Source organism: Humulus lupulus, chromosome 1, assembly GCF_963169125.1.
Source record: "Humulus lupulus chromosome 1, drHumLupu1.1, whole genome shotgun sequence".
Lineage (NCBI taxonomy): Eukaryota > Viridiplantae > Streptophyta > Magnoliopsida > Rosales > Cannabaceae > Humulus > Humulus lupulus.
In genome coordinates this window covers 37,994,322-38,020,098 of record NC_084793.1, presented here as the reverse complement: position 1 = coordinate 38,020,098, position 25,777 = coordinate 37,994,322, and the positions used below count along the sequence as shown (strand labels likewise).

The window sequence follows — 25,777 nt, the reverse complement described above, 5'->3', positions numbered from 1 at the left end:
TGAAAAAAAAAAGAAAAAGTTACATCTTTAATTAATCTTAAAAATAAAAATAAAAATGTAATAAGCCAATAGCACCGTCACGTAGATCCTTACTTAAATTATTTAATCTTACAAAAAGGAAAAAAAAAAGAAAACAAAGCGGGCGAGGGAAAGAGGCTCTCACGTCTTGACCGGAAATCTCGAGATGCCACGTGGAAGATTGGTAGATGTGGATCCCATGCTGACGTGGTCGGGGGTAGTGTGAAACTAGTGAGAGAAAAATAATCCATAATTATATTAATTTGTTTTATTTTTAAAATTTGAAATATATTAAAGATTTTATTTGGGGAGGAAAAAAAAATAAGAGGGGAAAGACGATAGATATAGAGAGAGGTACAAGGTGCGGAGAGGCCGTCCGAAAAAACCAGCGCAGGAAAATACTAAAGAAAAAGAAAGAAGAAGAAAGAGCTTCTTGTTCTTTGTCTCTTAATATATACATATCGTTATATATATAAATATATATTTATATACATATATGTTGGGATTTATTTATCAACCGAAGTCCGCGTTGCCGTTTCATTAGTTTTCCTTAGTTTTAGGGCTCACAGAACATTTTCCCGGAAAATAGAGGAAAGCGAAAACGATATTCCAAAAGCAAAAAATATAGGAAGATAGAGAAGAGGAGCACAGATCACAATCGCACACGGAAAGAATTAGAGGATAATATATTTATTTAAAATAAATTAATTTGGTGGTAGATCTTTCTGATCGTAAGCGGCGGAAGAGGACTTTGATCGGTACATTTCCCGGTGACATTTCTAGCTGCATTTCCTCTCAGTTTATTGGGAAATTTATTTGTTTTCTTTCGGGAATCGGTTTTGGATTTTCTCTTTTCTATTTTGGGAGGTGGAAGGTGAAATTGTGGAGACGGAGATTTGTTGAGGTGGTGGAAACGTGATGCGATCCTTCTAGATTAGTTCTAGAAGGTTCGGATCTGGTTTTTGGGGGCAATTGGTGTCGTCGGATGAGAGAAGAGTCGTCTGTTCGAGGGATCGAGAGGGAGAACGATGAAATGGGTATCATTGCTTAAGGACATTAAAGAGAAGGTTGGTCTTACTCAGTCTCCATCGCCGTCGCCGTCTTCCTCTTCTGCTACTAATTCTTATTCTTCGCCGGCTTCGTCTTCTTCAGCTCGTGATAACAATGTTCCTTCAGCTAGTCAAGGCTCCTTATTTTCTCCCGAAAGGTTTTGAACTTATTCTATCTCTCTTTCTTTTTTCAAGATGATTATTATCATTTATCACGAATTTCATGAAAGTGATTAGTTTGATGGAACTAGGTGCCTTTTAGGTCGCATTGGTTTATCTTTTTGTTTTGTTAAAGAAGAGGGGTTTTACGGGTTTAAGGCATAGATGCTGGATTGGGTTCATTCCCTTTTCTTGATAACTGCTGTAATTGAAGTTTTTTTTTTTGGGGTGAGGGGACGTAATGAGCTCTATTGTGTGATAATACGCTACAGCATGGGAGATTTGGTCGATTATCAACTTATTTAGTGAAGGATTGCGTCTTTTTAATCGTGAATACTGTTTATCTTTTTCATCTACTTATATAAAAGAATACAAGTTCTTTCATACTTGTAGCTACTAAATGTTTTATGACAATCACAGCGGAGTAAATTTTTTTTGGGGTTTTGTTATTTTGTCGACAAATGTGGAAAGTGGATGCTTTGCTCGACAATTGCCTCAATTCTAATGTGCATAAGTCTGGAGTAGTCTTTAGTGAGTTTGATTTTGTGAGGGGATGTTGCTGGTGGCTACATTGGCCTCACTATTACTAAAGTAGGGCTGATATTCATGTCTATAGGTTTCTTGATTGATGAACTTGGTTTCGAATTTGTATTTATGCTTTTTTTTTTTAGATGTCCATAGAGGCATCGATTTATTTTACTTGCTCAATCTTCTGGGTATGACGTTTATGGGGGAACTGTAAAATTATAATTTGTGCACTATTATGTTGGTAATCACTTATCTCAAAGATTAGTTTTTGGTAAAGGCTTAAAAAATTATTCATTTTTTTTTAACAAACATCCAAATTGTACAATTGAAGGGAAATTACAGGAGAGGAAAAAGGCTACTACTAGTCACAAACAAAATGTTGTTCCGAAACAACACAAGAATAACTAAACATTACATAAATAACTCCAATCTCTGAGAGGATGAGAGAAACATGTTCCTTTAAACTCTTTTAATTGTACTTGGTGTGTTAAAAATTACAGTTTTCATTTCTTGCAAAAAGGATAAAAAAGAAACTATGATATGATATATAGGTTGTGATTGTTTGAAAAAAAGGCACGTGTTAAGGAATAATGATAATTATTGATGGTTGGAGGAACTTATTGCACAAGTGTTGGACATTGCTTACATAATTCAGTAAAGGATGGTGAGAAAATAATATAGATTCTAATGTTAGATTAGCATGAATCATTTGAAGTAGTGTTTGCTGTGGTTTTATTGTGATTATATAAGTAACTAGTTTGGTAAAAAAATATCAAGCTCAGTTATCAGTAATTAGTTATATTTTCGTGAAGCTAAAGTTTGTATTAGAAATTACAATATTAGAGTTACTGCTTTAAAGAATATTTGGGAATGACATAGCAGGGTAGCTTAAACTGTCTTAAAGCATCTGATTTGATCATGTTCTTCATCTTTTATGCCCCTCTTAAGATTACAATTTTCGTAAACTTTCCTTTGATATATTTTTCATTGTGAAACAGAGACAAACATGAACTGGAATTGGATTTCAAGAGATTTTGGGAAGAGTTTCGGTCATCCAGCTCTGAAAAGGTTTTTACTTAATTATTTTGGTCCTTTGCTATTTCCTTGCAAAGGGATATGTATGCTAATGGTACATTTTTTTTGTATGTGCAGGAGAAAGAAGCGGCCTTGAATTTAACAGTTGATGCTTTTTGTAGATTAGTGAAGCAGCACGCTGATGTAGCTCAATTAGTGACCATGTATGGCCACTTATCCTCAAAATCTCATTTGCTGCATTAAATTTTAATCCTTATGTTTTATAGTTTGTTAAGGTCAGCTTTTCATTTAAAAAGTACCGATAGTTTTGATTCTTTCCATTTTGACGTAATATTGTTTTGTTTTTGGGGGCGAGCATTATATACATACTGGCTGCCGCTGGTTGTCTACTTTTATATGCGTCCTACTTCTTCTTGTTGCATATATATTTTATTGGCTACAGTTATTTTTCTTTGTTTCTAGAGTATGGTTCCTCATTACTTGTATCAAACTCAACTGAAGATGCTACATGTATGGTTGGAAATGTATAGATTTTATTGGTGGGTTCATATGAGATATAATTATATGGTATAATGCTAGATACACATTTGATCTTTATGTTTGTTTGTTTTGTATTCTCTCTTTTGGAGTTGTCTTTGCAATAAAAAGTGGCTTTGTTCTGCTAGGTTATATTTCCTCTCAAAATCATTGCACACTGTCTTTATGCTGAACTTCTTGACCAATATTTGCAAGTTTTGCTTAATTACAGGTTAGTTGAAACACACATATTTTCATTTGTTGTCGGAAGAGCATTTGTAACAGATATTGAGAAGTTAAAAATTGGTAGCAAAACAAGATCTTTGGATGTAGCAAAAGTGCTGAAGTTCTTTTCAGAAGTCAAGGTTTGTGCGTTGAATGTTGCTGCCTGAATGTTTTCATTACACTTTTTTCCTCTAAATATAGTTTTGTTGCTTCAAATCACATCCTCACATACTTTTTTTGCAGGATAACATCAGCCCGGGATCAAATTTGTTAAGGGCAGTAGAAGTTCTAGTATCTGGGGTATAATTTTTTAATCTTTGCTTGATTGAATATCTTTCTTGTGACTGTCATTTGTGTTTTCTTTTCTCTGCATTAATTCGTGGTGTGATAGTCTTTCATTCTGTGTTTGTGTGCTATAATTTACATCTTGATTCAACTGTTTATATTGATTGGAGTGAGTAGCTCAAAGGTTTTGTGCCTGGCATGAGTAGTTAAGCCAGTGCTGCCGAAAATGCTGCCACATTGTTAAATACAGGGTTTTACCATGTGAAATTGTCTGACGAATGAATGTGATAGTTTGTGCGAAACAGAAATTCCTGCTGGTGTATTCATTGTTCATTTATAATACATTGTAACCGTTATCCACTTTTTTTTTGGGTGCTATTTGCAGCCTATTGATAAACAATCTCTCCTTGATTCCGGAATTTTCTGCTGTCTCATTCACATTCTCTATGCTCTTTTGGATCCTGATGAAGCCAATAGAAAACAAAAGGCTTCTGATTGTGAAGTACCAGTGCTACCTGAAAAAGATAGTGGTGTTGCTGAAGTCCGTCGACTTGAGGTAGACTTCTCTCTGTTCCATTACTTATTGTTGTATGCGTAAGTTTATGCATGGGAGCAAGGAAGTAAATATGATTTTATCGGGGAAATTTTTGAAATTAGAGGGTGCCGAAATGTTTTTAGATTAAATTTTATCCTGCCTTTTATCGGCGAAGTTTCTAGTGGTTTATCCATATGGATTGTTGGTGCAATCTTATTGAGATGATGCCGTTTATCTCTGATTTTTGTCGAAATTCTGTACTTACCACCGATATTTGTGATAGGTCAATATATTTTACCTTTTCAGTTAAAAAAAATTAGTACATCACGAGGATCTAACTTTTTGATTTCTTTTTAATTTTTAATTATATATATTAAGTCAATATATGTTAATAATGTTAACTTAATATTGAAACAGTGTTTTTTCTGTTACATTTTGGTCGATAACTCATGTATATATATATTCTATTTACTTTTTCTGATCTCTTATTCATAAAAAAAAAATAAAAAAAAAGGCTTCTAGCCTATTATTTTTCTATCATAATCTCTATTTATTATTATATTATATTGCTGTAATTATTTAATCTTATTGTAATCCTCCAAGTTTTATTAAGAATTTTTATATTTATAGACAAATTTTTGTGACATTAGAAATCTTTTTTGAAATTTCCATCGACATTTGATATTTCCGTAAAATTATAGTTCCGATATTCCCATCAACACCAATATTTTCTTCCTTGCATGGAAGTGCTTCATTTGGTTGTTGTCTCTTGTATTTTTTTTTCCTAGTAGAGAATAATGCATTACTAATTTTGGAAGGAGATTTGAGTTTTCCTTGTGAGAGGGGTTTCATTGTGTCTCATATATACATATTTATATTTTTGTATATACATTCATACACATATATTTGGATCTGTTTGTTTTAGAATTAGTCACGTGAGATGGATTCATTACCTCAATACTTTTTATTTTCTCGGGCAGGTAGAAGGAAGTATTGTGCACATAATGAAAGCACTAGCAAGCCATCCTTCTGCTGCGCAAAGTTTGATTGAAGACGATTCACTTCAGTTGCTCTTCCAGATGGTTGCAAATGGTTCTTTGACAATCTTTTCTCGATACAAGGAAGGCCTTGTTCTTTTGCACAGCATACAACTTCATAGGCATGCTATGCAGGTAAATGAGTTAAACAATTAACATTCACTTTTTGGAGTTATGTAGTGCAGCCTAATAAGCAGTAGCAATGTCGCTGGAAGTTGATTTTTTATTGATTGTTTTGACCAATTATTTGAGCTGTAACTTTTGTTTCCAATTTTATTGTTTCAGATACTTGGTCTTCTTTTAGTGAGTGATAATGGAAGCACTGCAAAATACATTCGCAAACATCATCTGGTATGACACTGTAGAACAATGCTTTTATACCATCTATATGTGCTGGAAATCTAGGAATTTAGATTGTGTCTTTGAAGCATTTTTGTTTTCTGAACTATTGGTGGATTGGAATCAGTAACATTTATCATATTTTCCTCTCTTGGTTGAAAATTTTAATTTCTAATTTTCTGATTAATTTTCATGCAATGGACGAGTTTCATTTCTACGGCTGGGTCCAAAATTTGTGTAAATCTGCTAATAAATTTGTTTCTTTGGTGAGTTCTTCTGTTAATTTTTTAGACACTTCTCACTTTTTGTTCCATGAGCAGATAAAAGTTCTTTTAATGGCCATTAAAGACTTCAATCCTGCTTGTGGTGATTCTGCCTACACTATGGGGATTGTCGACTTGTTACTTGAATGTGTTGAATTGTCGTACAGGCCTGGTAATTTGTTCATCTTGTTTTTACTTTTGTTTGTAAGAGGATTCTGTTCTTGGGATCTTGACTAAACAGTTATTCTTTATGCTGTACTACAGTGTTTGTGTATTAATATTTGTTTCTATCTTCTGATTTCTCTTATTATTTTTGCTTGTAGAGGCTGGTGGTGTCAGGCTTAGGGAGGATATACACAATGCTCATGGTTACCAGTTTCTTGTTCAATTTGCACTGACACTTACATCCATGCGAAAGAGTCATGGTTTTCAGTCTTCTCAGTCCGAATCTTCTTCAAACCATAATTTTGCTTCAGATGGTTCCCATGCATTCACTGTAGACACTCAGAAGTTCATTGAAAATGATGAATCTCCTGAATACCAGCTTTCACCTGTGCTGTCTAGATTGCTTGATGTTCTTGTTAATCTAGCTCAGACGGGCCCATCTGAAACTTCAGGAAATTCTGGAGGAAAAGGCTCCAAATCTTCTCATCCCAGGGCCAGTGGCAATAGCAGAAACCATTTATCATCTTCTGAACGGTTTGCTGAAGATGTTTGGGATAAGGGTAATACTAAAGTTAAAGACCTTGAAGCAATTCAGATGTTGCAGGACATTTTCCTGAAGGCTGACAGTAGGGAATTGCAATCTGAGGTTCTAAACAGAATGTTCAAGATATTCTCAAGTCATCTTGAAAACTACAAGTTGTGCCAGCAGTTGCGAACTGTTCCACTTTTAATCTTAAATATGGATGGTTTCCCTCCATCTTTGCAGGAGATAATATTAAAAATTCTTGAATATGCTGTGACTGTTGTAAACTGTGTTCCTGAGCAAGAGTTACTTTCACTTTGCTGCTTGTTGCAGCAGCCAATAACATCAGAATTAAAGCACACGATACTCTCTTTTTTTGTTAAACTCCTGTCCTTTGACCAGCAGTACAAGAAAGTCCTGCGTGAAGTTGGTGTCCTTGAGGTTCTGCTAGATGACCTGAAGCATAACAAGTTTCTTTTGGGCTCAGATTCAAACAGTGGAAATACCAGTCAGTTGGAGAAAAAATCCAGCTCAAGCAGCTTTAAAAAACATTTAGACAGTAAAAATGTAATTATTTCATCACCCAAACTGCTGGATTCTGGCTCCGGGAAGTTTCCTATATTTGAAATTGAGAATACAATTGCTGTTGCATGGGACTGTATGGTCTCCTTGTTAAAGAAAACTGAAACCAGTCAGTCAGCTTTCCGCTTGGCTAATGGCATTTCAGTTGTTCTCCCTTTTCTTGTGTCTGATGTACATCGTCCCGGAGTACTCAGAGTATTGTCCTGTCTGATCATTGAAGATGTTACACAGGTTTGTGATCATATCTATTTTGTTTTTGTGCAGTTCAGTACAGTTTTTCTTTCTAATACAGATTTTTCCTTTTGTTTTTTGTTTTGTTTTATGAGAATTCAATTTGCTCTTTTAGTTTTGTTAAATTAGTTTTGGTGTTTCTTAGATAGCTTGGTTATTAATAAAATATGATTATTTTGTTTCTTTTTTATTAGGCGCATTCAGAAGAATTAGGTTCTGTTGTTGAAATTCTGAAAAGTGGAATGGTCAGCAGTGTTTCTGGGTCTCAATATAGGCTTCAAAATGAAGCAAAATGTGATACAATGGGTACCCTGTGGCGTATTTTGACTGTTAATAACTCTGCTCAGAGAGTTTTTGGTGATGCCACTGGGTTTTCTCTTCTGCTTACCACACTCCATAGTTTCCAAAGTGATGGAGAACCTTCAGATCAATCTTCTTTGGAGGTTTACACTAAGGTTTTCACATATTTGTTGCGTGTTATAACCGCTGCGGTGTGTGATAATGCTATTAATAGGACAAAATTGCATACAATAGTATCATCCCAAACTTTTTATGATCTTCTATCTGAGTCTGGCTTATTATGCGTGGAGTGTGAAAAGCAGATGATACAGTTGTTGTTTGAATTAGCTCTTGAAATTGTGCTCCCGCCGTTCCTAACTACAGAAAGTGGCACTTCATCTAATGAGAATGGGAATGAATCACAAATGTTTATCTTAGTAACCAACTCAGGATCATTTCATCCAGATAAAGAACGAGTGTACAATGCTGCTGCTGTTAGAGTGCTGATCCGTTCGTTGCTGCTATTTACTCCAAAGGTGCAATTGGAAGTGCTAAGCCTTATTGAAAAACTTGCTTGTGGTGGCCCCTTCAATCAGGAAAATCTGACCTCTGTAGGTGCGAAACAAATTATGCTTTTTTTTATTCCACATTTCTATATGGATTACCATTGTTCTTACATTTTCTTTTTCCAATTCATTTAGGTTGTGTGGAACTTTTATTGGAGATTATCCACCCTTTTCTTCTGGGTTCATCTCCATTACTTTCTCATGCTTTGAAGATTGTAGAAGTTCTTGGGGCTTATAGGTATAGACTTGCGTAGTCTCTGGAAATTGTTTTATCTGTTTGTTTCAATCAAAGTTTTCACTGATGATGTTGGAAAATGTGTTTGATGACAGGTTATCTGCCTCTGAACTTCGAATGCTTATTAGATATGTATTGAACATGAGGTTGATGAATTCAGGCCATATACTTGTTGACATGATGCAAAGGTTGATTTTTATGGAGGATATGGCCTCAGAGGATGTACCTCTTGCCCCATTTATAGAGATGGACATGAGAAAGATTGGGCATGCTTCCATTCAGGTCTCTCTGGGAGAAAGATCATGGCCTCCAGCTGCTGGATATTCATTTGTTTGTTGGTTTCAGTTTCGGAACTTTTTAAAGTCACAGGCGAAGGAATTGGATAATTCCAAAGCTAATCCTTCTAAGAGGCGGAGCAACTCTAGTGGGAAAAACCATGATCAGAATATTCTTCGAATATTTTCTGTAGGTGCAGCAAATAATGAAAACACTTTCTATGCTGAACTTTATCTCCAGGAGGATGGTGTTCTTACCCTTGCAACCAGCAACTCCTGTTCCCTATCGTTTTCAGGATTAGAACTTGAGGAAGGCAGATGGCATCATCTTGCTGTCGTTCACAGCAAGCCAAATGCTCTTGCTGGGCTGTTCCAAGCTAGTGTTGCTTATATGTACCTTAATGGAAAACTGAGACACACTGGGAAACTGGGATATTCTCCATCTCCGGTAGGAAAACCTTTGCAGGTTACTATTGGAACTCCAGTTACTTGTGCAAGAGTTAGTGGCTTGACCTGGAAGTTACGCTCTTGCTACCTTTTTGAGGAGGTTCTCACATCTGGTTGTATCTGCTTCATGTACATTCTTGGTAGAGGATATAGAGGGCTTTTTCAAGACACAGATCTTCTTCGTTTTGTACCTAATCAAGCATGTGGTGGTGGTAGCATGGCTATCTTAGACGCGTTAGATGCTGACTCTACCTTGGCCTTAAGTACACAAAGGCTTGATCCTCCAAGCAAACTGGGAGAGTCCAAGAGCGATGGAAGTGGGTTTGTTTGGGATTTGGAGAGACTTGGAAATCTCTCTTTACAGCTCTCTGGGAAAAAACTTATATTTGCATTTGACGGAACATGTGCGGAGCCTATTCGAGCATCAGGGACTTTTTCTATGCTCAATCTAGTTGATCCTATGTCTGCTGCTGCTTCTCCTATTGGAGGTTTGTAACAAAATTTCTCTTGCTGCATCTACTGATGTACACTTAACTTCAATAATAAACTAAAAGTTTTACATTACAAAATCTGTTTCCTCATGCTCTTTTTTTTTTGTGTTCTTTACAGGGATACCACGATATGGACGCCTTCATGGGGACATTTATATATGTAAGCAATGTGTGATTGGTGATACTATTCACCCTGTTGGTGGGATGACTGTTGTCCTCGCACTAGTTGAAGCTGCTGAGACCAGGGATATGCTGCACATGGCCCTCACCTTACTGGCCTGTGCTCTTCATCAGAATCCTCAAAATATTAGGGACATGCAAACATATCGAGGATACCATCTGCTGGCGCTCTTTCTGCGTCGTAGAATGTCACTGTTTGATATGCAGTCTCTTGAGATCTTTTTCCAGATAGCTGCATGTGAGGCGTCATTTTCTGAACCAAAGAAGTCAAGATATACTCAAAGTAATTTGTCGCCTGCTATGGCTATGCATGAAAGTGGTTTTGAGGATCTTCATTTGAAGTTTCGTGATGAAATTTCGTCAATTGGATCTCAGGGAGATATGGATGATTTTTCTGCGCAAAAAGATTCATTTAGTCGTATCTCTGAGCTAGAAAATTCTGATATACCAGCTGAAACTTCAAATTGCATTGTATTGTCAAATGCAGACATGGTTGAGCATGTCCTGTTGGACTGGACATTGTGGGTAACAGCAACACTGTCAATCCAAATTTCTCTCCTTGGCTTTCTTGAGCATCTAGTGTCCATGCATTGGTATCGAAATCATAACCTCACAATTCTGCGCCGAATAAACCTTGTTCAACACTTACTTGTAACTCTGCAGCGGGGTGATGTTGAAGTTCCTGTTTTGGAAAAGTTGGTTGTACTGCTTGGTGTAATTCTTGAAGATGGGTTCCTCTCTTCTGAACTGGAGCATGTGGTAAGGTTTGTTATTATGACATTTGATCCACCTGAACTGACATCTCGGCACCCAGTTTCTCGTGAGTCAATGGGGAAGCATGTAATTGTGAGGAACATGTTGCTGGAGATGCTTATAGATCTGCAAGTAACCATAAAATCAGATGAGTTGCTAGAGCAGTGGCATAAAAATGTTTCTTCCAAGTTGATAACTTATTTTCTTGATGAAGCTGTGCACCCTACCAGTATGAGATGGATCATGACGCTACTTGGCATTTGTCTTACATCTTCTCCTACATTTGCCCTAAAATTTCGCAGTAGTGGAAGTTATCAAGGTTTGGCTCGGGTGCTTAGAAGTTTCTATGACTCTCCTGATATATACTATATTTTGTTCTGCTTGATATTTGGGAAGCCAGTGTATCCTAGACTTCCGGAAGTCCGCATGCTAGACTTTCATGCTCTAATGCCAAGTCACGGAAGCTATGTGGAATTAAAGTTTGTAGAATTGTTAGAATCCGTGATTACCATGGCAAAATCAACTTTTGATAGATTGTGCATGCAATCAGTGCTTGCACATCAAACAGGCAATCTTTCACAGGTAAGTGCTGGCCTTGTGGCGGAGCTTGTTGAGGAAAATGCTGACATGATAGGAGAGCTTCAAGGTGAAGCATTGATGCACAAGACATATGCAGCACGCTTAATGGGTGGGGAGGCATCTGCCCCTGCTGCTGCAACATCAGTTCTGAGATTTATGGTTGATCTTGCAAAAATGTGTCCCCCTTTTTCTGCTGTATGCAGACGAGCGGAATTTCTTGAAAGCTGCACTGACCTTTATTTTTCATGTGTTAGGTTTGTCTTGTCATTTTTTATTTTTTTTTATTTGCTAGATTGTGGTTTAATTATATTCCAAAGTTGGTGAAATTTATTTTTAAGAATTTCCCAGCTGAAGCAATTATATTCTTGTCATATGTTTGATCTGATTACTTGGTATTTTGCAGAGCTGCCCATGCGGTAAAGATGGCAAAGGAACTTTCTTTAAGGGCAGAGGTGAAGAACATGAATGATTCTGATGATACGAGCAGTTCACATAATACATTTTCAAGCTTGCCTCATGAACAGGATCGATCTGTGAATAATTCTATCAGTGCTGGAAGCTTCTCTAAAGAGCAGAGAAGTTCAAGTTCTGAGGAAATTCCTGTCGCCCAAAATATTGTCATTAATGGTAAAGAAGATACCAAAGTTACGTCATCCTTGCAGGAATTAAGCAAAGTGGTGCAGGATGATGCTCCAGCTGTTATGAGCTTAGATAGTGACAGTGTTGACCAGGTTTCTGCCAGCTCAAGTTCTAATGAATTCAGCTTCCGTAATATGAAAGGCACTCTAGAACCAATACAGTCAACAGATACACATAGTTCCACTTCATTTACTATGCTGGATTCTCCTATTTTATCTGAGAAGTCCAACTCTATCCCACTCACACCTACAGCATCTCCAGTTCTAGCATTGACTTCTTGGTTGGGCAGCGCTGGCAATAATGAATATAAAACATCCTTGGTTACTGCTCCCGTGGAGTCTTCTATGTCTACTGGTGAAGTTGAGCCATCACCAGAAGTGAAATCTAGTGGTCAAGGACCTTTAGCTGTAAATGCTATTTTTTCCATTAGTCCAAAGCTGCTTCTTGAAATTGATGACTCTGGCTATGGTGGTGGTCCTTGCTGTGCAGGAGCAACTGCTGTTCTGGATTTTACAGCAGAAGTTCTTTCTGATTTTGTCACTGAGCAAATGAAATCCTCACAGATTGTAGAGAGCATCCTAGAAAGTGTTCCTCTTTATGTTGATGCTGATGCAGTGTTAGTTTTCCAAGGCCTTTGTCTTGGTAGGTTGATGAACTTCCTTGAAAGGCGTCTCCTGCGTGATGATGAGGAAGATGAAAAAAAGCTAGACAAGAGTCGTTGGTCCTCCAACTTGGACGCGTTATGCTGGATGATAGTGGATCGGGTATACATGGGTGCCTTTCCCCAACCTGCTGGTGTGCTGAGAACTCTTGAATTCCTGCTATCCATGTTACAATTGGCAAACAAAGATGGCCGAGTTGAAGAGGCTGCTCCTACTGGAAAGGGTCTTTTATCCATCACAAGGGGAACCAGGCAACTTGATACTTACATTCATTCAATGTTGAAGAATGCAAATCGTATGATTTTGTATTGTTTTCTCCCCTTGTTTTTAATTGCAATTGGTGAAGAAGATCTCCTCTCATGCTTAGGTTTGCTGATTGAATCCAAGAAGAAAATATCCTCCAACTCTTCCCAAGATGATTCAGGACTTGATATCTGCACAGTCTTACAATTATTGGTTGCTCATAGGCAAATTATATTTTGTCCTAGCAATACTGATACTGATCTTAATTGCTGTCTCTGTGTGAATTTAATCTCTCTTTTGCGAGACCAACGCCGGATTGTACAGAACATGGCAGTGGATATTGTGAAGCATCTTCTAGTGCATCGTAGGGCTGCTTTAGAAGACTTGCTTGTCTCTAAACCAAATCAAGGACAGCAGCTGGATTTACTACACAATGGCTTTGATAAATTATTGATTGGAAGTTTATCTTCTTTTTTTATGTGGTTTCAGAGTTCTGAGCAATCTGTTAATAAAGTGCTGGAGCAGTGTGCGGCCATAATGTGGGTTCAGTTTATTGCTGGATCAGCAAAATTCCCAGGTGTGAGAATTAAAGGTATGGAGGGTCGTCGAAGGAGGGAAATGGGGAGGAAATCAAGGGATACTTCGAAGTCAGATGTGAAGAACTGGGAACAGGTGAATGAGCGGAGATATGCATTGGAATTGGTTCGTGATACAATGTCCACTGAGCTTAGAGTTGTTCGTCAAGATAAGTATGGGTGGGTTTTGCATGCTGAGAGTGAGTGGCAAACCCATCTACAACAACTTGTACATGAGCGAGGAATATTTCCAATGCGTAACTCCACTGAGACTGAGGATCCAGAATGGCAGCTTTGTCAAATTGAAGGTCCATATAGGATGCGGAAAAAGCTTGAGCGCTGCAAGCTAAAAATCGACTCTATACAAAATGTTCTTGATGGGCAATTTGAATTTGGAGATGCAGAGGTGTCCAAGACAAAAGCTGAGAATGGTCCTAATACTTCTGATACTGATTCTGAATCATTTTTTCATTTTTATAGTGATGCAACCAATCTGAATGATCTTGGTGGTGAGCTGTATGATGATTCAGTGTACAAAGAACCTGATAGTGTTAGAGATGCATCATCTGTTAAGAATGGGTGGAATGATGATAGAGCTAGCAGTGTAAATGATGCAAGTCTGCACTCTGCACTTGAGTTTGGCGGCAAGTCTAGTGCAGTGTCTGTTCAAATAGAGGAGAGTACACAAGGAAGATCTGACCTAGGTTCTCCTAGACAATCATCTTCTGCCAGAAATGATGACATAAAGGTTGCAGAGGATAAGCCAGATAGAGATCTTCATGATAATGGAGAATACTTAATCAGACCTTATTTGGAACCATTTGAAAAAATTCGATTCAGATATAATTGTGAACGAGTTGTTGGTCTTGACAAGCATGATGGCATTTTTCTGATTGGTGAACATTGCCTGTATGTGATTGAAAACTTTTATCTAGACGACTCTGGGTCCATATGTGAAAAGGAATGCGAGGATGAACTCTCTATTATTGATCAGGCTTTAGGTGTTAAGAAGGATGTTAATGGAAGCAGTGATTTCCAGTCCAAGTCAACTTCATTTTCGGCCACAACTGTTAAGACATGGATTGGAGGAAGAGCCTGGGCCTATAATGGTGGTGCGTGGGGGAAAGAGAAAGTGTGTACTAGTGGTCATCTCCCTCACCTTTGGCGCATGTGGAAGCTTAATAGTGTTCATGAGATTTTGAAGCGTGATTACCAGTTGCGTCCTGTAGCTGTGGAGATATTTAGCATGGACGGATGTAATGATCTCCTTGTGTTTCACAAAAAAGAGAGGGAAGAAGTTTTCAAAAATCTAGTTGCCATGAATCTTCCTAGGAATAGCATGTATGACTCGGACTCTATTGATTCTCTCTGCTTTCTTTATTGTTGATGCCTGCTTTTTCTGTTATTTTTATCTTTCTACATAGTTGCTTATCATGCTTTTTTTTAAAAAAACAAATCCATATGAATCTGTAAGTATCCATTCTTGCACGTATGTATTTAATATATTTATGTATAGTGTATGGTTGCTTATGATAATTTGATCCTCGGTGTTTGATTTTTTTACGTTTCTTTTTTTTTGTGAAGAAATTTGTTTTATCTTCTACAGTTATTTAGCACTAAGATTTGTGGACTTTGTTGTCTGTAAGGTCTTCCTGTTTAATTTTTCGCAGTTTGGTGTTAGTTTTCTCTTTATATGTTTAAGTAATGCGTTCTTTCTAATATGGTATTGTTGTGGAAGAAGAGGCTAATGTGTATGGCCATAACATACGCAGTTTCTGTGTCACTACTGGAACTGTTACTTGTTTTTGTCTCTAGGATTTTTTCTTTAGCATCATTTCCTTTTTTTTTTGTATGATTATGCATTTAAGTAATTTTTGGTACTTGATTTGGTAGGGTTTTGACGTATAAGGACTGTTTGCTTCTTTCCTCATCTTCTGGATTTAGATTTAGATTTTTTTTGATGATTTTCTTTCTTGAATCAGGTTGGACACAACCATTTCAGGATCCACAAAACAGGAAAGCAATGAGGGCAGTCGTTTATTTAAGATAATGGCTAAATCTTTTTCAAAAAGGTGGCAAAATGGAGAAATTAGCAATTTCCAGTACCTCATGCATCTCAATACTTGGGCGGGACGTGGATATAGTGATCTTACCCAATATCCAGTTTTTCCATGGGTTCTTGCAGACTATGAAAGTGAAAATCTGGATTTGACTAATCCAAAAACATTCCGTAAGCTTGATAAACCTATGGGCTGTCAAACACCCGAGGGGGAAAATGAATTTAAGAAAAGGTACCTCTTTGGCTGTACAGTGATGGTGTTTCTTTTACTTTTTGTTTATTGCCAACTGTTTTGTAGTAATTGCTTAATATATGTTTCTGGGGTGAACACTTGTGCAGTTCAGGTATAGTCTCTAATGTAGTGTTTAGTAAATATGTATATATATATATATATATATCTTTTTATATGAATGTGGCCATATTTTATCCTTCCTTTATTTTCTTTTCCTTTTTCAGGTATGAGAGCTGGGATGACCCTGAGGTCCCAAAATTTCATTATGGTTCCCATTATTCCAGTGCTGGAATTGTTCTCTTCTATCTTCTACGCCTACCACCTTTTAGTACAGAGAATCAGAAGCTACAAGGAGGGCAGTTTGACCATGCTGATCGTCTTTTTAATAGTGTTAGAGACACTTGGTTAAGTGCAGCTGGAAAGGGAAATACGTCAGATGTGAAGGAATTGATTCCAGAATTTTTCTATATGCCAGAGTTCCTTGAGAATCGCTTTAATCTTGATTTTGGAGAGAAACAATCAGGAGAAAAGGTTAGTTTTAAAGATACTTATGAGGACTATCATTTCTTGTTCAATGGGTGCTTGCTATGCATTTATTTATTTATGGGGCAACATGCATGCATTTATTTTTACATGGAACAATGGAAGATTCTGGAGTTTTTCTAGCAATAGGCTTGAGTGCTTATAGTTTGTGAAAATTTGCAAGTTTTTTAGAAATGAATCTTCAGATGAACAATTGACAAACATTCTGGTTTAGTACGCAGGTTTCATTCAATTCTAAGTCTGTCACTGCTGGTTCAGCAATTTGATGCTCACTGACAGCCTTTTGTTTTTAAACTACCAAGACGAGTTTTAAAATTCTGATCTGGTTGTCATTTTCTCAGGTTGGTGATGTTATCTTACCTCCGTGGGCAAAAGGCAGTGTTAGAGAGTTCATCAGGAAGCATAGGGAGGCACTGGAATCTGATTTTGTTTCAGAAAACTTGCATCATTGGATAGATCTCATATTTGGATATAAACAAAGAGGGAAGGTTGGTGTCAACACTGCATATATTTCCCTCTCTTTTTTATTTTTATTTTTTTAACAGTGAGCTCTCTTTAAGGGATGCAGTATCACTCAACTTACCTTTCACTGCTATTATGGTTTAATCTGGTCCATGATATTGAAACTGTTTCAGGAGTCTCGTTTCACTTCAAAACAACATCTTTGATGTTTGCTCATAAGATCTGTACCCCCACCCCATATTTTTCTTTTACTGTATAGTTTTTTGTAGGAATTTTTCTTATAATATTAACGATGCCCTTTATTGTTCGTATCTAATTTGGCAATTTATCTGGTACTGGATAGGCGGCAGAGGAATCTGTGAATGTTTTCTATCATTATACGTATGAAGGGAGTGTGGACATAGACTCAGTTACAGATCCTGCAATGAAAGCCTCAATTCTAGCACAAATAAATCATTTTGGACAGACGCCTAAGCAGTTATTTCTCAAAGCTCATGTAAAAAGACGCGTGGACAAGAAATTTCCTCCACATCCACTCAAGTACTCTAGCCAAATTGTTCCACATGAGATTCGTAGAAGTTCATCTTCCATTAGTCAGATTGTTACTATCAATGAGAAAATTCTTCTGGCAGGAACGAATAGTATTCTCAAACCAAGGACATATACAAAATATGTTGTATGGGGTTTTCCAGATCGTAGTTTGAGATTTGTGAGCTATGATCAAGACCGGCTCCTTTCAACACATGAAAATCTTCACGGGGGCAACCAGATTCAGTGTGCTGGTGTTAGCCATGATGGTAGGATTATGGTCACTGGAGCTGATGATGGTTTAGTTTCTGTTTGGATAATCAGCAAGTATGGTCCTCGTGCTGTAAGACGACTGCATTTGGAGAAGGCTCTTAGTGCGCACACATCCAAAATCACGTGTCTTCATGTCAGCCAGCCTTATATGATGATTGTGAGTGGATCAGATGACTGTACCGTTATTATATGGGATCTCAGCTCCTTGGTTTTTGTTAGGCAGCTGCCTGAGTTCCCAGCTCCAGTTTCTGCAATTTATGTGAATGACTTGACTGGGGAAATTGTAACTGCTGCTGGAACCTTGCTTGCTATTTGGAGCGTCAATGGAGACTGCCTTGCAGCAGTTAATACATCTCAGCTGCCATCAGATTCAATTCTCTCAGTGACTAGCAGTTCATTTTCTGATTGGCTGGATACAAACTGGTATGTGACAGGTCACCAGAGTGGTGCAGTTAAGGTGTGGCAAATGGTTCACTGCTCCATCAATGAGCATTCCCCTAGCAAATCAACAAGCAGTGGAGCTGGGGGCTTAAATCTTGGTGGAAAGGTGTCAGAGTACAGGTTGGTCCTCCACAAGGTGCTAAAGTCTCACAAGCACCCTGTTACTGCCCTACACCTCCCAAATGACCTAAAACAGTTGCTGAGCGGGGATGCTGGTGGGCATTTGCTGTCATGGACACTGCCAGATGAGAGTTTGAGATCTTCGTTTAACCAGGGGTGAGGATGAGAAGCTCTATTCTATTGTGTGAAAAGTTAATCATTTGGGGAGCCACCCGTTAAATCTTGATGAGAACCACCAGGATCTGTGAGTCCATGGACACAGGACGGTTGCTAGATTCATATAGACGTGGAAAAGGGAAAACAGGACAACAGGGCTCTCCTCGGATTTGAAACATGACAAGAAGACTCCGTTGTTTCTTATAAATGTGAGGCCTGCCACAAACAATCCTGTGGATCAAAGCTTCTGATTGAGAAGGTGCAATAGTAGGCTGTGCTTTAGATGTATCTTTTGCATTGATACGAAGATGTCATCGTTTTTATGCAGGACATCAAGCCTACAGTTTTTTTTGGGGGATGTAAATACGTGGGTATTGGTAAATTGTGTATGTATAGCAGAAAGTGTCAGGCATGGGTTGATGGGCTGAAAATGGTTGTGGAACAGCACATTGGTAGTGTTTTTTTATTGGTTGAAATTCTTTTTGCATAGATCAAACCGGGCTGATATTGCCCATTTCTTGTTGTGAAATGTATACGTATCTGTTTATAAGATGTCATTTTTGCCCGTATTTAATTAAAATTGAACAACATTTTGAAAAGAGCATATATAATCTATTAATTTAAATATATAATATTTTTATTTGCCACAAAAAAAATATTTATTATTTTTATTTGATTTATTAAAAATTAATATAAATACATTAATTAAATATTTGTCAATTTTCATTGGTGTTTTATTTAAAATTACTATTTGTTATGATATATTGTTATTATATATTATATTTAAAAATTAATGGAAAAATAAATTAATATCATAAGTTAAAAATATATTTAATTATAATACTTGTATAAAAAATTTAGTTTATAAAGCATTTTTGTAACTTGCAAATAATTTACGTCAATTCCAAAGTAAAATAGATGCATCAATGTAAATATTGGTGGTTCCGATTCTCGTTCTTCCAAATTAAGTAATACGATTGAAGGTTAATAATCAAAAACTAATATGAGGTACTTTTTATGGAGAGAGAGAGGGTGGTGATGGTGGTCAACCATGGAAGAACTAATTGTGAGAGGAATTATGAGAAGGGTAATTTGTAGTGTACGAAAGATTAGCTTTCTTTTTTTACAGTTTGACATTAAGTGGGATAGATTGGAATTTTTCTTTTAAAACTTTTATAAATTTTAAGTAGATTTTTAATAAATGTTTGGTATTTGTTGACTATAGATAAGAGATAATATTTTTGTAAAGATTAAAAAAAAATGAAAAACTGTATTTTCGAAAACTGTTATTTTTTTCAGCTAAAAAAAATAAAAAACATGAAAGTAGTCATTTTTTTTGCTTTTTCTTTTTTATATGAAATATTTATAAAAGGTGAGTGAAATGGTAAAGTAGCAAATATTTTGTGAATGATTTCGAGTCTCATTTTTTGTTGGTGGTGTTGTTGTTTTTAGAGACAATTTCGCAGTTTGTTTGTATGTTTATAGAGGAATAAGAAAGAAAGAGAATTTATTAGGAGGCGGCACATCACATGATATTATTCGATGGTGCGGCGACCATTCGGCTGCCAGTGCGCCCGCTCACAGTCACTGTATTACCCCGCGCCTCACATTTCCCATGCGCATACACTCTAATGGCTACTTCACTCCCACTCGGTTACTTCACTTCCTCAAATCTACCATACCACCCCATGTTGAAGAAAACTTATTCATTATCGGTACCCAATTTCTCTGGGAAACACACCCAGCTTCACTCCTTCAAGGAAATTTGTGAGCAAGGAAGCCTCCACGAAGCTCTTCAATCACTTGCCAGTTTGTTCGCAGACCAAACTTCACAAGGCCAGTTTTGTCTTGACGAGACTTATTCAGCCGTTCTCCAACTTTGTGCCAGCAAGAAAGCTCTATTTCAAGGCCAACAAGTTCATGCCCATATGACAAAATCTTGTGCTGTGTCTGATTCTGTGTTCCTGGGCACTAAGCTTTTGTTTATGTATGGAAAGTGCGGTTCTATTGTTAATGCCCAGAAGATGTTTGATAGAATGCGTGAAAGATCGATTTTTACGTGGAATGCAATGATTGGGGCCTCCGTTTCAAATGGCGAGTCTTTAAGAGCGATTGAGCTCTATAGAGAGATGCGGGTTTCGGGAGCTTCTCCTGATTCGTGCACTTTTCCGTGTATACTAAAAGCGTGTGGCACTCTTAACGATCTTCGATACGGCACTGAAATTCATGGTCTGGCTATCAAAACTGGGTGCGATTCTGTGTCGTTTGTTGTGAATGCATTAGTTTCTATGTATGCAAAGTGCAATAATCTTAACGGGGCAAGGAAGTTATTTGGCAATATAACTATAAAAGACGATATTGTGTCCTGGAATTCAATTATTTATGCGTATTCTGCCAAGGGAAAAGCTCTCGAGGCTTTGGAGCTTTTTAGAGAAATGCAGAAGTTGAATGTTTCAACGAATTCGTATACTTTGGTCTCTGCTCTTCAAGCCTGCGAAGATTCAGTTTTTGAGAAGTTGGGCATGGAGATACATGCTGCAATATTGAAATCGAGTCTCTATCTTGATATTTATGTGGTGAATGCTTTGCTTGCCATGTATGTCAGATTTGGTAAAATGGTTGAGGCCATGAGAGTTTTTAACAACCTGGAGCGCAAGGATATTTTCTCTTACAACACTATGCTGTCTGGTTATGTCCAAAACGGTCTTTACAATGAAGCATTAAAGCTGTTCCATTATATGCAGGGTAATGGTGAAAAACCTGGCCACGTTTCAATTGTAAATGTCATTGCGGCATGTGGTCGATTAGGAAATGCATTGTATGGAAAGGAAGCTCATGCTTATGCAATAAAAGAGGGATTGGATTCTAATTTACAGATTGGAAACACACTAGTAGATATGTATGCGAAGTGTTGCTGTTTGAATTTCATGGGCCGTGCTTTTGATAGGATGGCCGTCAAGGATTTCATTTCATGGACAACGATCATTGCTGGTTATGCTCAGAACAATTTTCATGTGAGGGCCTTAGAATTGAGTAAGAAGGCACAAATGGAAGGAGTGGTCATTGATTCAATGATGATTGAAAGTATTTTGCTGGCATGTAAAGGGTTGAAAAGTATTTGCTTGGTAAAAGAAACTCATGGTTATATTATGAGAAGAGGATTATATGATCAAGTGCTTCAAAATGCAATTGTCAATGTCTATGGAGAGTGTGGCTACATAGAGCACGCATATAGAATGTTTGAACTGATAGAATCTAAAGATATTGTATCTTGGACAAGCATGCTATCTTGTTATGTTCATAATGGGCTTGCAAACGAGGCATTTGAACTTTTAGAGTTGATGAAAGGAGGCAATGTGGAACTTGATACGATAGCACTAGTGAGCATACTTTCAGCAGCCACTAGTTTGTCTGCCTTAAATAAAGGAAAGGAAATCCATGGCTTCTTTATTAGAAAGGGTTTTTTCCCAGAGGCACCTGTTGCTCGCTCATTAGTAGAGATGTATGCCAGCTGTGGGAATTTGGAGTATGCAATTAAGGTGTATGACAGCGTTCTAATTAAAGATTTAGTCCTATGGACTACCATGATTAATGCATATGGAATGTATGGTCATGGCAAGAAAGCCATCGATTTATTTAGGAAGATGGAAGACGAAGGATTAGTTCCCGATCATATTACCTTTCTGGCACTTCTATACGCATGCAGTCATTCGGGCTTGATCGAAGAAGGCCAAAAATATTTTGATTCTATGAGAAGGGATTATCAATTAAAGCCATGGCCAGAGCATAATGCTTGCTTTGTTGATATTCTTGGTCGTGCCAACCGCTTGGAAGAGGCATACCAGTTTGTAAATAGCATTGAAGGTGAACCTACTGCTGAGGTGTGGTGTGCTCTCCTTGGGGCTTGCAGGGTTTACTCTAACAAAGAATTAGGAGAAATTGCAGCCAGGAACCTCTTAGAATTGGACCCTCAGAACCCAGGAAAATATGTGCTGATATCTAATGTTCTTGCTGCCAATGGAAAGTGGAAAGATGTTCAAGAAGTGAGAATGAAAATGAAGGGAAGTGGGTTGAAGAAAAATCCTGGATGTAGTTGGATTGAAGTTAAAAACAAGGTCCATACTTTTAGTGCCAGAGATAAATCACATCCCGAGTCTCTTAAGATATACCAAAAATTAGATCAAGTTACCAAGACTTTGCAAAGGGAAGCAGGTTATGTGGCTCAAACCAAGTTGGTTTTGCACAATGTAGAGGAAGAAGAGAAAGTTGAGATACTTCATGGACATAGTGAAAGACTAGCTATTTCATATGGTTTAATTGGTACTCCCAATGGAGCTCCAATTCGAATATCAAAGAACCTTCGTATCTGTAGTGATTGTCATACTTTCAGCAAATTAGTATCAAAATTCTTTGAGCGAGAACTTGTTGTGAGGGATGCCAATAGGTTTCATCATTTTAGGAATGGACTCTGTTCTTGTGATGATTTTTGGTGACTGACAGGTCAATAAAAGAGATAAGACATGTTTAACTAGCTCCGGGGATTCATTCCTAAAGTTGATCATTGGAATGAAAATCAAACCAACCATGATCGAATTAGTTAGTCATAATCTCCTTATAAAAAAAAAGGAACTAATTTGTCATAATCTTTTCAGTTCCTATCCAAGTCCTCCACTTAGACAAACATGATGAATTTGTGTATTCCATAACATGTTTCTGAGAATGTTGCTCAGCTATGGATGGCCCCTACCCTTGCCTTGGACACAAAAATAGAAGTGTTGAGATTGAACATGTTATTATCAGCAATAGACAAAAGATATGCCCCCACACATGACCGTTCTCATGAACAGAAATGGTGGGGTTTGATGTAATTGATCATATAATTTTGTATTGAGATACTGTGGCCATAGGCTAGAAATTCAAAAAAAGAAAAAAAAAGCTTTTCAAAATGATTCTGCGTTCTACAAAATGGATTAAAATAGTACTCTAGACTTGTTTTTTATCAAAATATTTTCAAATATAATATTTAATTCTCAGCTCCGATCATTTTTTCCGCTACTGTGAATGCATCTTTCAGCTTTAACGATCCAAGAATCGATCATGTAATTAAAAATATTTTAACAAAAATTAAGTTTAGAGTACTATTTTAATCTATTTAGTAAAATTTATAGTCTGAATTGTTATTTAATAAAATAGAAGGACCGATGATATATTAAAAAAAAATATAGGAACCAAATGATATTTTTCCAAAAAAAAAAATCAGATTGTGCCCACAGGGATTGTAAATTTCTGTTTGTTTTATAGCTTGTGGTGTATATAGTTGTCACAAGGGGTGAAGCCAAGGACTTGGTCAAGCAGTTTGCAACTGTTTTGAGATGATTAGTCATTTTGCTCAAAAGTTGAATAGAATATTGAAAAATGTCACTACCGCCGGACTGGGCCTGTTACTGTGGCACATGCCACACCAACTGTGCACCTGAATATTGCTCCATTGGTTTTAGTTACAGAAACTGGAAAATCCTATTGTAACCAGAATAATTGAATTCATTGGACCAAATTATACTTGGGATCTAAATTTCTTTCTCTACCAAGTCAATAAAACAAAGAACAATTAATAAATAAATATTTTATAAAAATATATTTTTGATATAGAATCATATTCTAAATACAATGATGGCTTTGTCTTGAATTGCAATAATGTTAGCATACCAAGAGAAATGAAAAGGTTAGTCTATCTTCTTCACACTCTGAACAAGCTGCAGGATAATAAGCAAAGCAATGGGACCACTCTAAAGGCTATAGATTCCTAGACTAGACTAGACTGACCACTTTATAGCCTCACTTTATGCATTAAAACACATTACAGCTAAAAATAATATAACTAAAGAAACAAAAATAAATCTCACAGCCACACGAAGAAGCTAGGGACAAAATGACCGACTCTGGGGAAGTAGAATCAAATTAGATTTATTTTTTATTTTTTTTGAAATGGAATCAAATTAGAAATTAGAAGTTAGAATGGGCAATAATAAAAGTAATTGAGTGGTATAAACATTTTATTGTTTACTTAATTTTTTTAATAAGTACGGAAATTTATATTATTGTATTTAGTTTGTTATTGGAATAGAATGGACCTGGACAAAAAGATTATATATAAATATATATAGTAAAATAATGGGTAGGTAACGATAGGTTACTACGTTTTTTTGTAAAGAATCATTTTACTACTTTCTGTTTTTAATAATGTTTATATGGTACTCTGTATTTTAAAATCGTACATATTTTGTACCCTAAACTCAAATTTAATTAATAAAATTTTACCAATTTAATCAAACTGCTGTCAATTATGTAAGTTTCAAATTTAAATTTAATTACTTAATTACATATAACTTTTGATCATATTGACAAAATTTTATTTATCAAATCTGAATATAGGATATCCAATATGTATAATTTTAAAATACAGAGTATCATATGAGCATTATTGAAATAAGAGGGTATCAAAAGAGATTTTTTCATAAATATGGCTTTTTAGTAATTAATATGCAAAAATATGGTAATTAAACTTTTCTTAGTTTGTATGGACAAAATTAATTAAAAAAATCAGATTATGGGAAAAAAACAAAAATATGGCATAATAATGATTTTTTTACAAAAATATGGGGAAAAAATCCCATAAAAGGAAATACAAGTTTTAAAAAGCCATAAAATAATACTTGTAAAAAAAAAGCTATATTTTTGAAAACTTTATTAAAAAACCCATATAAAATGTAATTTTCATCAAAATAATACTTTGCAAAAACATAGGATACCAAATGAGAAAATTCTCTAAAATAATATTATTAAATTAAGAAGGGGTAAGATAGTAATTCTCTTAATAATTTAAAAATACAAATAGTATTCTAATTAAGGATGATTTATGGTAGGAATTTTTTATCTTCAAATATTATATAGAACTGGAGGCGGAGTCGAGGTTGGGATGGGATAGCACTTTCAATCTTAATGTGTCCCATTTAAAATTTTATTTATGTTTTTTCTTAGTACAATAGTGATATTTTAAAGATTCTTTTAAAGTTATTTAGTACAATTAGTATTTATAAAGGTTTTAATTTTTCTTGTTATAAAAAATGTTTTGATTTTACTTGTTATAAAAAGTAAATAGTGAAAATTATATTTTATATGAGTTTTTTAATAAAGTTTTAAAAAATATGGCTTTTTTTTTACAAGTATTATTTTATGGTTTTTTAAAATTTGTATTCACTTCTATGGGATTTTTTTCCCATATTTTTGTAAAAAAATCATTAGTATGCCATATTTTTGTAAAAAATAATTATTATGCCATATTTTTTTTTCCATAATCTGATTTTTTTTAATTAAATTTGTCCATACAAACTAAGAAAAATTTAATTACCATATTTTTGCATATTAAGGACTAAAAAGCCATAATTATGAAAAAATCCCAAGTAAATATATAGTTTTTCGTGGGAATTTCCACCTCGTCCTTGAAAATATGTGGAGACGGAGAATGATATGGGGCCGCTGGAAATATGAC

The 25,777-nt window shown here is 36.1% G+C and overlaps 2 protein-coding genes across 3 annotated transcripts; both read left to right on the top strand.

Moving 5' to 3' along the window:
* Positions 1 to 322: 322 nt before the first annotated feature.
* Positions 323 to 18,780, top strand: LOC133791375 (protein SPIRRIG). Of its 2 annotated transcripts, none has more exons than XM_062229312.1 (19): positions 323 to 1,225; positions 2,753 to 2,822; positions 2,907 to 2,992; positions 3,538 to 3,670; positions 3,774 to 3,830; positions 4,201 to 4,371; positions 5,331 to 5,522; positions 5,673 to 5,738; positions 6,047 to 6,161; positions 6,313 to 7,490; positions 7,685 to 8,384; positions 8,471 to 8,573; positions 8,666 to 9,780; positions 9,902 to 11,549; positions 11,699 to 14,755; positions 15,397 to 15,705; positions 15,930 to 16,236; positions 16,590 to 16,736; positions 16,884 to 17,140. In XM_062229312.1, the coding sequence occupies exons 1-19, from the start codon at positions 1,047 to 1,049 to the stop codon at positions 16,914 to 16,916; spliced, it is 9,666 nt and encodes a 3,221-aa protein (XP_062085296.1). In that variant the 5' UTR covers positions 323 to 1,046; the 3' UTR covers positions 16,917 to 17,140. The 2 variants fall into 2 exon arrangements, with proteins under 2 accessions (XP_062085296.1, XP_062085290.1); XM_062229306.1 differs by having other exon boundaries at positions 334 to 1,225; positions 17,054 to 18,780.
* An 838-nt stretch (positions 18,781 to 19,618) lies between these two features.
* On the top strand, positions 19,619 to 22,759 carry LOC133791366 (pentatricopeptide repeat-containing protein At3g63370, chloroplastic). The gene has a single exon (XM_062229298.1). It carries the CDS (start codon positions 19,758 to 19,760, stop codon positions 22,719 to 22,721), a length of 2,964 nt encoding a protein of 987 aa, XP_062085282.1. The 5' UTR covers positions 19,619 to 19,757; the 3' UTR covers positions 22,722 to 22,759.
* Positions 22,760 to 25,777: the final 3,018 nt, after the last annotated feature.